The 14,561-nt window shown below is 42.3% G+C and overlaps 1 protein-coding gene across 1 annotated transcript in view; it reads left to right on the plus strand.

Annotated features, from left to right (window-relative positions):
* Nucleotides 1-1,238: 1,238 nt before the first annotated feature.
* Nucleotides 1,239-14,561, plus strand: part of KATNAL2 (katanin catalytic subunit A1 like 2) — a 28,576-nt gene continuing 15,253 nt past the window's right edge. The window contains exons 1-8 of the mRNA XM_041464127.1: nucleotides 1,239-1,289; nucleotides 7,845-7,915; nucleotides 8,306-8,472; nucleotides 10,516-10,555; nucleotides 10,967-11,090; nucleotides 12,080-12,175; nucleotides 12,698-12,793; nucleotides 13,570-13,647. Coding sequence (XP_041320061.1) covers nucleotides 1,239-1,289; nucleotides 7,845-7,915; nucleotides 8,306-8,472; nucleotides 10,516-10,555; nucleotides 10,967-11,090; nucleotides 12,080-12,175; nucleotides 12,698-12,793; nucleotides 13,570-13,647 — 723 coding nt within the window. The remainder of the gene's footprint in view (nucleotides 1,290-7,844; nucleotides 7,916-8,305; nucleotides 8,473-10,515; nucleotides 10,556-10,966; nucleotides 11,091-12,079; nucleotides 12,176-12,697; nucleotides 12,794-13,569; nucleotides 13,648-14,561) is intronic.

Genomic DNA, 14,561 nt, shown 5'->3' on the forward strand with positions numbered 1-14,561 from the left:
GGATTGAAAGACCAATTGGGTCCACCTGCATCTTGACTGTCTGTAAGGGCAATGGGTTTCTTAGTAAGTATAGTATAATAAAGTGATAGATCAGCCTTCTGAGAATCATGGAGTCAATGATAATTATTACCCACTTGGGGACCTGCGACGACAAGCCAGTGTGGTATAGAAGCCCAGAATGTTTTGGGTTGGAAAGGACCTTACAACTCATCCAGTTCCATCCCCCTGCCGTGGTCAGGGGCACCTTCCATTAGACCAGGTTGTGTTGCATGATGTAAGAACCCTGAACCCTGTTATGAACCTGTCCAAGAACTGAGCAGCTGTTGGATTTGGGAACAGGGATAACAAAAGCCCTTCCCACAAAGCTGTGCATGCGTCCATCAATTCATCTTCCCACTGTGCAAGAAAAGCACAGGATTCCTCACGCAAGAGGAGTTTCGGTAGGGGTCCTGAGACTGAGCTTTAGGTTTCATAGGTTCTCCTCCAGCTGGACTGAAGCTGGACCACATCCAACAGGCACAATTCACCTCTCGAATAATTCACACCCTGAACCCCAGGAGGCTGCAGCAACCAGGCAGCCGAGTTGTGCCCCAAAGTGAGCGCTTCTCACAGCCCTGTGCTCCTCACAGCGCTGGTCTCCGTTTTAATGCCCACTGCTGCATCCTTGATGTGAAAGGCAAACTGCACTCTGCTGCTTCTCAGGCACACCTCAGCTGTGTGGGTGAGCTGGGCGTGTCTAACATTGGAGCGAGCTGGGCTGTGCTCATTCGGACTGTTTTGGCTTGATTTGGCTTGTTTGGGGTGGGCTTCGGTTGGATTGGCATGGTTTGGGTTGGTTTGGCTTGTTTGGTGTTGGTTTGGCTTGGGTTGGCATGTTTTGGGTTGATTTGGTTTGGTTTAAGTTGGTTTGGCTTGTTTTGGGTTGGTCTGGCTCGTTTTGGATTGTTTAGGGGCCGGACGGCTCCATCCCCTCAGCCCGAGCCCCGCGCCCAACGGCCCCGCACCACCCAGGCGAGCCCGGCGCCCATTGGCCAGCGCCGCCTTCCACCCACACTTCTCTACTTCTGATTGGGTAGATCTTCAGTCAATCTTTCACCTTCCGACGTTCCGATTGGCTGCTCTGGGGAGGCGGGACGCGCCTGTCCCCCTCGGGGGTCGGCGGAGTGCGGGTCCGGGCGCTCGGTGCGTTATTCCCGGCGGTGTTCCCGGTAACATTATCGGCGGCACCCCTTGCTGCCATGGAGCTCGCCTGTAAGACGCTGAGAATCACCCACCAGGCCAGGGAAGCGGTGAGAACCGGCGGGGCGCGTCGCCGTTGCGCGTCGCGGTTACCTTGTCAACGGGGAGCGGGGCGCTCTGCGCATGCGCAGCGGGGGGTGGGTCTGTGTTGTCATGGCGGCTGGGACGGGGTTAGGCCCGGTGGGCCGGGGCGGGCGTGGTTCCCTCACAGCCCCTCTCTACATGGTTCTGGAGCAGTAGGCACGGCCAAAGGACACAGTCCGTATCTCTCCCTCCATTCGTTCTTGTTTGAAAAAGTCACGGCTGTATTGCCCCACCCCAGGTCGGGTTGGACGGAGCTTGGAGCAGCCTTGGATACTGGAAAGTGCCCCTGGCCATGGCAGGGTTTGGAACTGGATGGTCTTCAGGTCACTGCCAATCCGAGCCATCCTGTAGTTCAACGATTCTATGGTTCTTGCTCTAGAAAGCCAAGAAACAGCAAGATTTTGCTGAATTTCATAACCTGTTCTTCTGCTTCCATCTGCTGGTTAAAGTACACCAGAGGAAAGAGGCTGCAGGGATGCTAAAAGCCTTTCCCATACAGCTGTTGGGTGCTGTGCATGCATACATCAATCCCTCTTCTTGCTTAAGAATGAAAAGTACAGGATTTTTCACAAAAGAGGTGTTCTGGGAAGAGTCCTAAGACTGAGCTTTAGATGTTATATCAACTTTTTTGTAGAATCATAGAATGCTCTGGGCTGGAAGGTACCCACAAGGATCATCATGTTCTTACTCTTGGCCTTGCACAGCGCAGCCCCAAAACTTGCACAATGTTCTTGAGAGCATTGTCAAAACACTCCTGGAGCTCTGGCAGCCTTGGACCACTCCTAGAGGAGCCTGTTGGGTGCCTGGCCACCCTCTGGGGGAAAAACCTTTTCTTGATATGCAGCCTAAATCTGTCCTGACCCAGTTCCATGAAATCCCCTTGGATCCTGTCACTGGTCACCAGAGAGAAGAGATTGGTTCCCTGCCCCTCAATATCCTCTCCTCAGGAAGTGTTAATAGGATAGATATATTTACCTAGGAATGGGATCCTCTAGCATGGTCTCCTTCTGAGCCCTAAAGTGAATTCAGATCTCAGCCACTGCAAATGGAGCCTGAAGGTGTGGTATTGAAACAGCATCAACACAAAGGAGGAGAGGCCAGGAGAAAAGGGAACCTGATTTTTAACTTCACCAGTGGGGATTTGCATGGCCTTTGTCCCAAAGATGGTGCTGGATTCTCAATGCAGAAACATTTGTGGGACTGAGAACTCAAGAGCTCTGTCAGCTGTGCCACAGGATTTGGTTTGATGTACTCTTGGTAAACTGGCTTCTCCATAGCCTTTTGGCAGGATGAATTTGAAGGTAGCAGTCGATATTTTGGATATAGAGATGAGGGAGTAGATTGTGTTTCACAGAGGAGCAGAAGTTTAGAGCCTCTTTTTCTGATTAGTGACTTGAAGAACCACCTGAAGCTGCCAAGAGGATTTTTTCCTTCTTGTTCCCAGTCATAAGTTCTATGGTGAGCTCGCTGTATGTCTTTAATTATGAAAGCTCATTGTAATCCTTGAAAAACTTTGGCAACTCTATTGTTTGCAGCAGCCTCGTATTATTTGGAGAAGAGAGGAGGGCAAAGCGCCCTTTCTTTGTCCTGGGAAATTCTGTTCAATGGCAGCCAAGTTATACATTGTTTAAAACTCATCAGTTCCATTTTCTGCTTGTGTTTCTCAAAAAGTACTGTTAGCAAGCCAGACAAGAGCTGAACATTCATCCTTCTGAAAAGCCTGTCGAGGGTGCAAATATCCAAAGGGCTATGGGGAGTGGAAAGCTGTGGGAATAGAGGGTGGTGGAGGGAGGGAGGAGGAAAACTAGGTGAGCCCATCAAGCCTCTCTGTCCTGGCACACGGTGCCAGCTTGATTTTGAGGAACTCCAAATTTCTCAGCATCCTGGGATCCCAAAGACAAAGAGGGAAGGGGCTGTGTGTGTATTACCATCAGTGCTTTCCCTGTGTGATTGCACAGCCACCTGGCTGCTCTTGTCCAAATTCCTAACCAGAGATCTTCCTGAACACATCCTGGCTGCCCCAGTTGTTTGCCCTTGGAGTGCATACACTAAAGCAGAGCAGTTCTTATTCCCGAGCTCCCCAGATGATGCCTTACTCTTGTAGATCTTTATTCTTCATCCCAACAAGCGTGCAAAATTCATGCAGAATATATAGGGTCAAATGATAATGAAATGTTGCTGAGTTAAGTTAATCTTTTAGTAGGTCCATTAATTTCAGGAAATTGCACAAGAGGCTTGGTTGATTTAGAATGTAAATGCATTTTAGTGAAAGGTGTGGAAATGACTAAACAAACAATTGCACCTGAGATGCAGAACTCTATTAATAGAGTTTAATTAAAAATGACTAAAAAAAGAGAATATGTGCCACTCTTTTGTTAAGCTAGAAATAAAGAAAATAACAGTATAAGTGTTAAAGCTAATTAGTTACGTGCTCAACTATTTAGTTTTTAAAACAAGATCACATTTAAGTGCCTTAAGGTTTTATTAATTTCATGGACCCCAAAACCCCCTATAGTAATTGAAAATTTAATTACATATGTTTTCCTGTTCTTTTAAGAATGGAAGCTTATTAAACTTTAAGCATTTAAACATCTATTGAAATACCAGTGGCTATAAACAACATGCAATTCTAAATACTAATTAAACAAGAAGGCTAGATCACTATAAAGCTAAACTGAATTTTAAGTAACTTTGCACTTGTAAGTACTCCTGGTTTTCCATGCTGTGTAAGATTTGCCATTTCCTCCCTAAGCACAGCAGAAGCCTTGGGCAGTGTTAGTGTCTGCCTGGACTGTGGCAGGGAGCTTTATTTTTTGGAGATAAGTGTAGTGGGTCAGTCCTAGTGGACAAACTGGAGCTCAGACAGCAGACCAGGGCGAGCTCAGAGCTCTTCTGAGGGGATAGATAAAGCTGCTGGTGACACTGATGCAGACAGAGGCTCATCTGCCTCGTGAAATAAGAATGTGCTAAAATAGTGGCTAAAATAATGGTGAAATGCAGGAAAGGATTGGTGGGACTGGTCAGGCAATAATCTGTATGCCACTGGTTCACCAGATTCATGACTTGGTAACAGATGCATGTTGAAAGATCCTTTCAAAAGATTTTTCTTTGGTTTATAGAACACTCACAGAACTGAGCTACCAGAGATATATCTTGGTTCTGTTTTTCAGGTCCATCCTAATATAAGTCATTGTCTGTTGATTGTTGTTTGCATTCTTCTTAGCAGAATTAACCTCTCAGTCTAAACTCTCTTCTCATTTTTAGATGGGGCTCTTGTGGGATGTGAAGGTTCATTTTTCCTTCTGTTTGGTCAGCACAAGCAGAAGAGCATTGCTTTGTCAAGGTTGAAGTAGGTGGCTCACACATAGACACAATGTTATCCTACCCCCAAAGCAAGTCTGTACTTAAATTATTTGAGATGCTGCCAATCCCTGTATCACTATTTATACTAGAACTTAAAATGCTTTGGGGGTATCAGAAGTAACAAAAAGGGATGAACAGCAGCAGATGACATGCCAGAACACAAGTTCTTCTCAAGGAAAGTTCCAGCCATGGATCATGAATCCTGTCAGTCCATCAGGCAGAGGTAATTCCTCTCTTGTTAGAATATCCGTGTTTATTACATGAAACACTTGATGTGTTTGTCTTCTGTGGTGGCCACTCTGTTTGCATACTGTATTTTAAATATTCAGAGGTAGCTGTAACCTTGCCCTTTGATACATTAGCAAACACAACAGTTAATCTTTCTCAGCATAAACCTTCAGGAGCAGTTGCATTTCAAAGGATGTACAGGTGGGATTCTCAGCATGACTCCAGCTTCCTTCTTGCATCTCCACATGTGTTTCAGAATTTCACGTCAGCCAGGAGAAATGGTAAAAGGGCAACAGTTCAAAATCTGTTTTCCAAGCACCAGCATATCAAAAGATTGAGAAGGAAAAGACCCTTTCATCTCAGAGTGTGTGTGTTCTCTCTCTGCTCGTGGAAATTCTCAGAACTGGTTCATTTCTTGTTGCAGCAACTCCCAGGAACCAGTCTGCTTCATTCAAGAGTTACCAATCTACAAAACATTTACACTACACTCCTTTCTCCCCAAAACGGTTTGAAAAATTAGCTTTGTACCACCACTGGAGTGGTATTGTAACTTCTTTTGGAAACACTTTCTCAAGGGGTTATCAAACGTAGAAAGGGGTTATGATTTTTCCCCTTTTCCCGAGCCAGTTTTAGTCTTCATTCTAGAAAACCAGAATGAACATTCTACAAATCTTATTTGCAATATGTGAAATGTAGGAAACGTTAAGAGCAAACCCCAGCTCTTCCTTAGTCATGACACTAGATGGCCCCACGACTGAAGCAAACATCCCGGGAAATACCTGCTGGACTGGGATACTTTTTCCCAGTTCTATCCAGTACATTTTGCAGGCTGGCAGATTTTATTTTAAAATAAAACAATAGCTGATGATGCTCTCTTAAGTGTTGAAATTAGCAGTGGAATGCCATGTGATACCCATGTGTGCAGAGCAGAGGCAGGTCTAACCTTGCAAAGGAATGGTGTGTAAAGAGATAAATGGGTTTTGCACCACCCGAAAAACACCTTTGGTTTTTGGAATAAGTGACTCTCTACTACCAGAAGTCACTATGGTTGCTCTCTCTTCCAAGAGACCAGAAAGAATAATGGTCTTTATGTATATATATTTCTTTTGCACATCTTGTGGGATTTAAAAACATCAGCCTTGGTGAGTAGTAGTTCCTTGGCATCTTTGTGTGCCAGGCACAGGCAGAGAGCAGCCCAGGTCCTTGATGCAGGTGGTGGGGCTCTGTCTGTGGCATGAACAGGACAGAAATCTGCATTTGTCACCTGCAGACAGGGGGTGACACTTGGGCTGGGCTTTTCCTTGGGCGGGGATGAGGATGCTCTGTCACTATAGGACATGAAAAAACACAACGTGAACATGCTGCTGTTCTCAAGGTAAGCAGGGAAGTTTTTTTCTGACTCCAACATTTATAGATTTGCAGAAGTGACAGTGGATTAGAGGGTGAAAGTGCCACCTCTCCAGTGACACTGGACAAAAAACAGTCCATCAAATTTCTCCTTCTCCATTAAAGAATGCAAAACAATAAGTTATTTACAGAAAGTGTGTGAGAGAGTTTGTTACAAGAATGTAAACATCAGAAGGCTTAGAAAATCTTAAAAATCAAAACAACAGATGCTGTTCAGTTGGGATAGAAGGGAGGTAAACTGGGGATGGAAGCAGGAGCCTGTGTAGCTTTACTGTGCAGTGTGATCAGAGGTGTGTGCGTGCTGTGCAATCAACAGAAATGGTTGCTCTTTCCCCATCCATTAAGTGCCACTCCTTCGTGTTCACACTGGGTCCTCACAAGTAATCACAGAATCAGAGGAAGGACACAATACCTCAAGCTGGGGGACACATGAGGATCATCGAGTCCAACTCTCAATGCCTCCCAACCTAAAAGAGAAGGGAAGTCATTAGTTTACTTAAATGTGTGTTTGGCCATACCTACTTTCACTGTGGGTATGGCCAAAACACACCATACCCACAGTGAGTTTCAAGTCCCAGTGAGGCAGACCAAAGGCAATGTGCTGATTTCTAGAGCTTTCATTGTAACATCTTCTGTTATGACCCAAAAATCTTAGAAGTTTTCTGCAGACACTGAGCATATATGGCATGTTTCATCAGAGAAAGGCTTTATTCCATCATCTTGCATGATTCTGTTTTCACTGTGCCTTTTCCTTTACTTGATGTTGCGTCTGATACTCTCTCAGATGAAGCTTCACCGAATGAAGAAGAGAATTTTTTATGCTGCCTTGTTTTTATTGCTGAACCGTTTATGAATGACTTTGGGCTCTCCAGTCTGTGCCAAGACATCCCTGAGACTGACTCCATGTTGAATTTCTCCATGTTGAGTCCTGATTTTGGTCAGTCCTGTGTGAAAATTGTGCAAGTTTCGTGTTGTCCCAACCCACTAATTCTTCCAGTGTCTGTGTTTCATTTGTTGTGTTTTTACATCAAGGCCTATGAAATGGGAGGTGTCAGCAAGTGTTAGAGCTGGTCTTTGCAGTAGAGGCACGCAGATCCCAGACCTGTTCACCAGCCCCCCTTCTCCAGGCACTCAGAGAACAGGTTTCTGGTTGCAAGGAAAGGACAGGATGGAGCACAAGGTTTCCTTGCACAGTCCCTGAAGCAAGAGTCCTGCCCTGAAATTCACAGCAGTCTGAACATGTTGGGAGCCATAACCATAGTAAGGGAAGTAAGTTATTTGTTCAACCCTAAAATAATTTTCTCTTCTCTAGGAAAACATTTCTACCCATCCAGTAGCCCTGATAATGTGTAAGAAAAATTAGATTGAAAACCACTTTCCTTGTGTTTATTAACAGTGAGTTGTTTTACAGTTCTTACATGCTGTTGTGTTAATTTGTTTGTTTCCAGAGGCTACATTTAGATTTTGTTAACAGCAATAAAGAGAATATTACATTTGATCTAGAGTTCTGTCTTAATTCACAGGAGGAGATGCGAACAGAAGCTCGTCGGAAAAATCTCCTCATTCTAATTTTGCATTATTTAATGGAGGAAGGGTATGTTTTTTAAATGATAGCACTCTATCCTTGTGGGACTGTGTGTACCTGCTGTACTGCATCTTTCTGTCCTCTGTTGGCTGAATGGACAGCGTGGGCCTTTGCGTTGATGTGAGGAAGTGTAAACTGCTATGAGGTATCCTCGCAGTTTGCTTTGCTAAATTGTTTCAGTTTCTGAAACAAAAAATCCCTATATAATTTTAAAATACTTTAGATTAACCAACAAAGCTTATTAAAATAGAGTTTATACTTCTATAAAAATAGAACTGTGGACAGGTAAAAGATACCGTATGCTTACTAGTGCCATGTTTGCTGCTTCTCTCAGAAATCAGAGTAAGATGATGACTCTCAGTTTTTTGATCCTTGTTTGTTTTGTTTTTAAATTGCCAGATATGTTGACGCTGCAAATGCTTTGGAGCAAGAGACAAAATTAGGTTTACGTGGCTTTGAAGTTTGTGACAACATTGATCTTGAGACAATTTTGATGGAATATGAAAGCTACTATTTTGTAAAATTTCGAAAGTATCCTAAAATTACCAAAAAGGTCCTGGACACTGGTACGTGGCTCTGTTCCAAAAAGAAAGGTTTTGTTTCCAAAGTCTAAAATGTGTATTTCCCTGCTATGCTCACAGCCCTTGTCATGTATGTCAGCCTTTAATGCTCCAATCCTTACAGTTACTGATCTGAAGTTCTAGCACACACGACACCAGAATTGAGAGAGGTGGCTTTAAGCCCTTCTGTTTTTCCTTCTTTCTTTATATAAAGGAACTAGAAGGTGGCATTTTTCTGTTTTTGAAATCTGCTTTGATGTTGGAAAATGTCAGCTAAGCACAAAGCATTATGGCAAAGATATATTTATCCACTTTCTTCTCATGGGGAGAGAATAGTGGATGAATGATACAGAATAAGGCAAAACAGAATATGACCATTTTGTTATAACCCTGAGAGCCTGAAGGGTTTTGCACTTGAGAACAAAATGTAGTTTGGAGAAGCCATAATAACAACTGTATGAGAATAAATCATGAAGAGCTTGAAGAATCTAGGTTTGGATTAGACTTAGGAAAATTAGGAAAAATTTCTTTGTGAAAAGGGTTGTCAAACCCTGGCACAGGCTGCTCAAGGAAGTGGTGGAGCAATATCCCTGAAAGGGTTTAAAACACATGTGGATGTGGCACCTGGGGACATGGGTCAGTGGTGGCCACTGCAGGGGTGGGGAGTGATTGGACTGGATGGTCTTAGAGGTGTTTTCCAGCTTAAAGGGTTTAGTAATTATTGCCTTGAAAAAGGCATGTACAACTAGAACCTATGGACTGGTGTTAATACAAAGAGGAAGAACCGCCCTGCAGGACAAAACAAAAAGGATTTGTTGTGGGGCAAGAGTGAAAAAATATTATGAAGCATTTTTTCACATCACAGTCAAACGGAGCAGTAGGCAAGACTGAATCCATGATCTAAGTAACAAAGAATTCCTAAAAAGCCACTCTTGGGCATTTAAAAGCTCTCATTATGCATTTTTTGGTCAGTAAAAATTCTCAGGCATGGAGTAGTCTGCTCTTACCTAAGCTCAGATTTGTGACCGTGCTGGCAGGGAGGCATCACTCTTTTTCCTTAAAGCATAAGCAGCCTCTTCTCCTGCAGTGCACACAGTTTTCACCGTGCCCTAATTGTGCCTGTTGCCAGACTTGGATATCTAAATAAAATCCTTGGTGTGGTGCTGCTTCTCACTGAATTCTTTGCAGCACTCTTGGCAAGTCCTACAGTAACAAGTTGGTCATTTCCATGCTGAATTCCTGTTGGAAATGTGGTATATATACCCACAAGATTACAGGTTGCTCCATAGGCTCTGCTGCCCCTAAACACACCATGTTCCCAAGCTCCTTCCAGATAAGAGCTGTTTGGGAAGGATTATTTTATTGTGTGAGAATCATGAGTGGATGGAAGAGCATTTTACAGAGAACACTGAAAGGAAAGGTGTTTTGGAGTAACCAGGGGCATGCTGGTAGCATACAAACCCTTGGCTTTATGAGTTCACATCTGGGCTTTGTGAGTTTGACATTTTGTGAAAAAAAAAGCTTTCCTTTGACAGAAATTGCTTAAAATTACATAAATGCAAAAGATAACATAGTTTGATAACCACTACTGCAATGTGACGTTTATTCTGTCTTATTATGTTGAACTTGATTCCTCTTCAGAGGAGTAAGGCAAATTCATATTCCCCAATTCAGCAATGAAAAAATTATTAGCATTAAATAAGCATTCTGTGTGATATATTAAATTATTGTACTTAATCTAATTTCTGGTGGTGTCCATTCTACTGTGAACATGATACTGGTTTTAAAATGTAAGCAGAGAAACAAAAGACTGAATGAGCTAAAATATAAAAACTGTGAAGCAAAAGCACTCTCACCAACATCAGTTTGTTTTCAGTAAGTTTTTGCAAGCTTGCAGTGCTTGTACTCCCGCTGTTCCTGTTTATGCATTATTATTTCCAAGGTTATTATTGTTTGCTTAAGAATATTTTTAAAGGGAAAAAAAGGTTCAAAATGCCCTTTTTAGATCCTTAATTATTTTCCCTTTTAATATTAATTTTGCCTCAGCAGAAAATAAACAACAGCTGAGAAGTGGAGGAAGAGCAAGAAGGTGAGATATATGTGTGGGGTGTTTCTCTGGGCAGAAAATTTTCCTAGTAAAAGCAAATATGCACTGTGGTAAAGATAATGCTGTGATTCCAGAGGAGTACCAAAGCCTAGAGCCATGCTCCTGACTGTGTGGTGCATTTTTCCTGTACGTGCTAGAGGAAACTAGAGACTTGTTTCCCAAATGGAGAGGCAGAAAATTTACAGAGCTTCTGCAGTGTGGGCAAAATGGGGTGGGGTGTTTGGAAAAAGTAAGCATTGAACCCTGCTGTGATTGAAATTAATGCCATAACTTCAGTGGTAGCAAAGTTGGCCTAAACCTGCTTTATTTGAAAGGTTTGGGTTTTAGTCTTTTCATATTTTGAAGAAAAAAAAAATGTCAGGGAAGTCTTGAAATTTTTTTTCTTTATTCTAGGACAACAGCTCCTTCTCAGAATGTACCAAGGGTCAAACAACAGACAGTGCAACAATCAGCATCAAAAACTTCACCTGAGGGTACAGCAGAACCTAAATCCTCCACGAAGGAGAGCCCCAGACAGGTTTAAACATGTTTTATCTTGGCAGCAGTACAGTTGAAATTAATGGGATTTTGTTTGGGGAGTCTGTAGGCAGCAAGAGGATGGGAGTTACACAATTAATAATTGTGCAACTCATAGGTTTTACTGATTTTGTCACTTAAGGATTATAGGTGCAAGACATGGAGAGAATTTCTTGCTATGAGTTTGGGGGCAGTCACAGACATAAATTAGAGGAAAAGGAGGCATATAATCCAACCTATACTGAAAGCAATCAGTATTTTTTTTCCATTAATACCAATATATTAATCCTTTAGTGCCAGAAAACAAAAACAAATAAAGAATGAAGTGGTATCAGTTGTTAGCATCTTCACAGTGCTTAAGTTGTTTGAGACTGAGGGAGTAATTTGGGTCTGTAATGTTTAGGTTTGAGAGTCTCATTTTGGTGAGATTGCTGTGAAATCTAGTTTTTTGTCATCCTTTTACAGAGGGTGGGTAGGAACAGCAGGTTGGTGGGCAAGCACTGTGTCTGTTGCAACCTTTTTTTAAAGGGCCTGGCTATATTTCTGAATCAAAAGGAGCTCTTCTCTGACCTATTGCTACCCCTAAAAATACCCCAAAACTTTGCCTTTTGGATTTTACAGCAGTAACTGCTGTGGAGTGAATACATAATCCTAAAATCGCTCCTCATTTCTGAGTTGACATGCTGTGCCTTTACTTGGCCTGTCATTTCCACTGTTTGTAAGAGTCTCTTCTTCATACATACATTATGTAAAATGCAGTTTCTGCTCAGTACATGAAATAACTTCACTGCTGAGCTCCAGAGCCGTGGCTTTCACTGCTGTCACCAGTCAGGTGAAGTCCAGTTAAATCTACAGTGGTGTTAAAATGATCAATATTTCTCTTGGATCTTCATCTGGGCCTGTGTGAAGAGAGGGAATGATACCTATCATGTAATACCTTCAATCCATTTACTTGGCAGCACATTTGTTTTAAAAGGCATTTTTCTTTAGGATAATGGTGGTGCAGATACTCTGGATCAATCTGATTTTGGTTTAAGCATCTCAGGAATCGGCAAAACTGGAGGAGACAGCTCTCAGCCAAGAAAGGTTGGTGGAAACCTGGTATGTGGTTTCTCAGAGAAATATGTATGTGGAAAAAAAAGCACAGAGCTTCTCAAAAATATCAAGTGGTAGGGTTTTCTGTCTATTTTTACATAAAATGTTTCTGTATAGTCAGCTGAAGAGTCAGTTTTGTAATTTTCTATAAAAAAATTATAATTCTTTGCATATGAGGCACTTTTTTTGCATTAAATACTATTTCAAACATATTCAGAGAGGAATATTTATTTTTTTAAAGCCTGGTGGTAAATAACTAAGATTGAAGATAAATTTTAAATTCCTGAATGAGGTAATGAAAAGCGCTGCAGTTAAATTATTGAATTGACTGAGTTATGTATTCTATCCCCATTGCTACCGCGGTTGTTGGGGTCAATTTTTGCCATAATTGGGACTGTATACGCATTAAGGAAACACACTGTTGTAATTGCAAGCAAAATTTGGTCCAGTGTATTTTTAAGAGTAGTGCTACCACCGTGGTAAAGCCTACAGCAACATTTTTTTCTCCTTTAGGGCCAAGTAATTGACTTATGCAAGATGATTAATGATGCTGTCAGAATGTCACCAGGAATTCCCTTGAACAGCCTTAATTGTGATCCAGATCCATCAGTAAGTGTTTCTGTTCATATTTCCATCCAATCAATGTGAACTTGAGTTCTGCACAACCAGGAGCAAAACAAAATACTGCAACAAGGTTGTTTTTGTTGCCAAGTGCTAAAAAAGGCCTTGGATTTCTGAAGGTGTATTTCTTTCTTGAAGGGACAGCCATACTTGATAATGGTCTAATTTGATGAGAGTTTATTCTGGACATGAAAGCAGGCAAAAAGTAAAAATGAGGCCTTAGGATGAAAAAAAAAAAAATTGCAGACACCTGCAGAACTTCTCGGGGTGAAATCCTGGTTCCTTTCAGCTCAGTATGTCTCTAGCATTTGCCTCAGCTAAGACAACAACAGAATTTTGATGGTTGAGATAAATTTTGTGTAAACACTCCAGACACAAGCCAGAACTTTTCAAATAGTGCATCCAGCTTTTGTGGTGCTTGTCTGCCTGGCAACTTGCTACACTGTAAGAAACTATCCAAAAACAGAATGTGAAAAGCAGTGACCTACAGTTACATTTTTCACTCCTCTTAATCTATGTAGGTCATATTTAGCACTGTAAGTGCAAATAGAAAGCTGCTCATTTTAATGTTGATTAGGGTTAGATACTGTCAGAGGAAAATATGACACTGCAAATATGGTTTACTTTACAATTCATATTATTACACATATTTCTGCAAATTTAAAAGTTGATATTACTACAATGTATCAGTTTTTTAAAAAATACATAATAGTTTCTCTAAAAATACTTGCAGTCTGACAAGAACCCATGTTTTTCTCTTTTAGGAACGATTATTGAAACCTCTTAGTGCTTTTATTGGCATGACTGGCGAGATGAGGGAACTTGCAATGGTTGTAAGCAAAGTAAGAGCAGATCTCCACATCATTTGTAGAGAGATGTTGGTTATCTTTGCATCTGGGAATGCTCTTTGTTTCTTTTTACTGTCACTGATAGTGCTCATTCTTGAATGTGCAAGTTATTTTTCCGTCCACATAGCTCCCCAAAAAGTCATTTCTTTACATGTAATGATGTTTCTTTCTGATGCACAGTGGGAGGAAATAATTACGAACATTCCTTTCTAATGGGGAGCAGGTAATTTAATCATGCTGTGCAGACTGTCATGGCTTTTCTCTTTGCTTCAAAGAAAGTACAATACTTCATTGGAAATAGAGATTTAAATATATTAGCTAAAACCAACTATTACCTAATGTTTTATCTCGCTTGATCAGATGGTGGGAGAAACCTTGATTCCACCCTTGGGGTGCAGTTTCCATTCCAGGCACAGGGCTGTAGTCAGTGTGGGCAGCGTGCCAGTATCACAGCAATCTCTGAATTCTGAATGTATCTACTAGATAGCATCTACCAAAATTACTATTAAACCCTGGTATTCCTGCATGGTTTAGAATCAGAAAATCATTTAGGTTGGAAAAGCCATCTAAGGTCATCAGGTCAGCACTGCCAAGCACTGCCAAGGCCAACACTGACCCATGTCCCCAAGTACCACATCAGCATGGCTTTTAAACTCCAGGGATGAGGATTCCACCATTGCCCTAGGCAGCCTGTGACAAGGCTTGATAAACCTTTCCATGAAGGAATTGCTCCTGATGTCCACCCAGAGCCTCCCCTGGCCCAGCCTGAGGCCGTTCCCCTCCTCCTGTCCCTGTTCCCTGGGAGCAGAGCCTGACCCCCCCGGCTGTCCCCTCCTGTCAGGAGCTGTGCAGAGCCACAAGGTCCCCCCTGAGCCTCCTTTTCTCCAGGCTCAGCCCCTTCCCAGCTC

The sequence above is a fragment of the Pyrgilauda ruficollis genome, unplaced genomic scaffold, assembly GCF_017590135.1.
Source record: "Pyrgilauda ruficollis isolate IOZ18807 unplaced genomic scaffold, ASM1759013v1 scaffold170, whole genome shotgun sequence".
Lineage (NCBI taxonomy): Eukaryota > Metazoa > Chordata > Aves > Passeriformes > Passeridae > Pyrgilauda > Pyrgilauda ruficollis.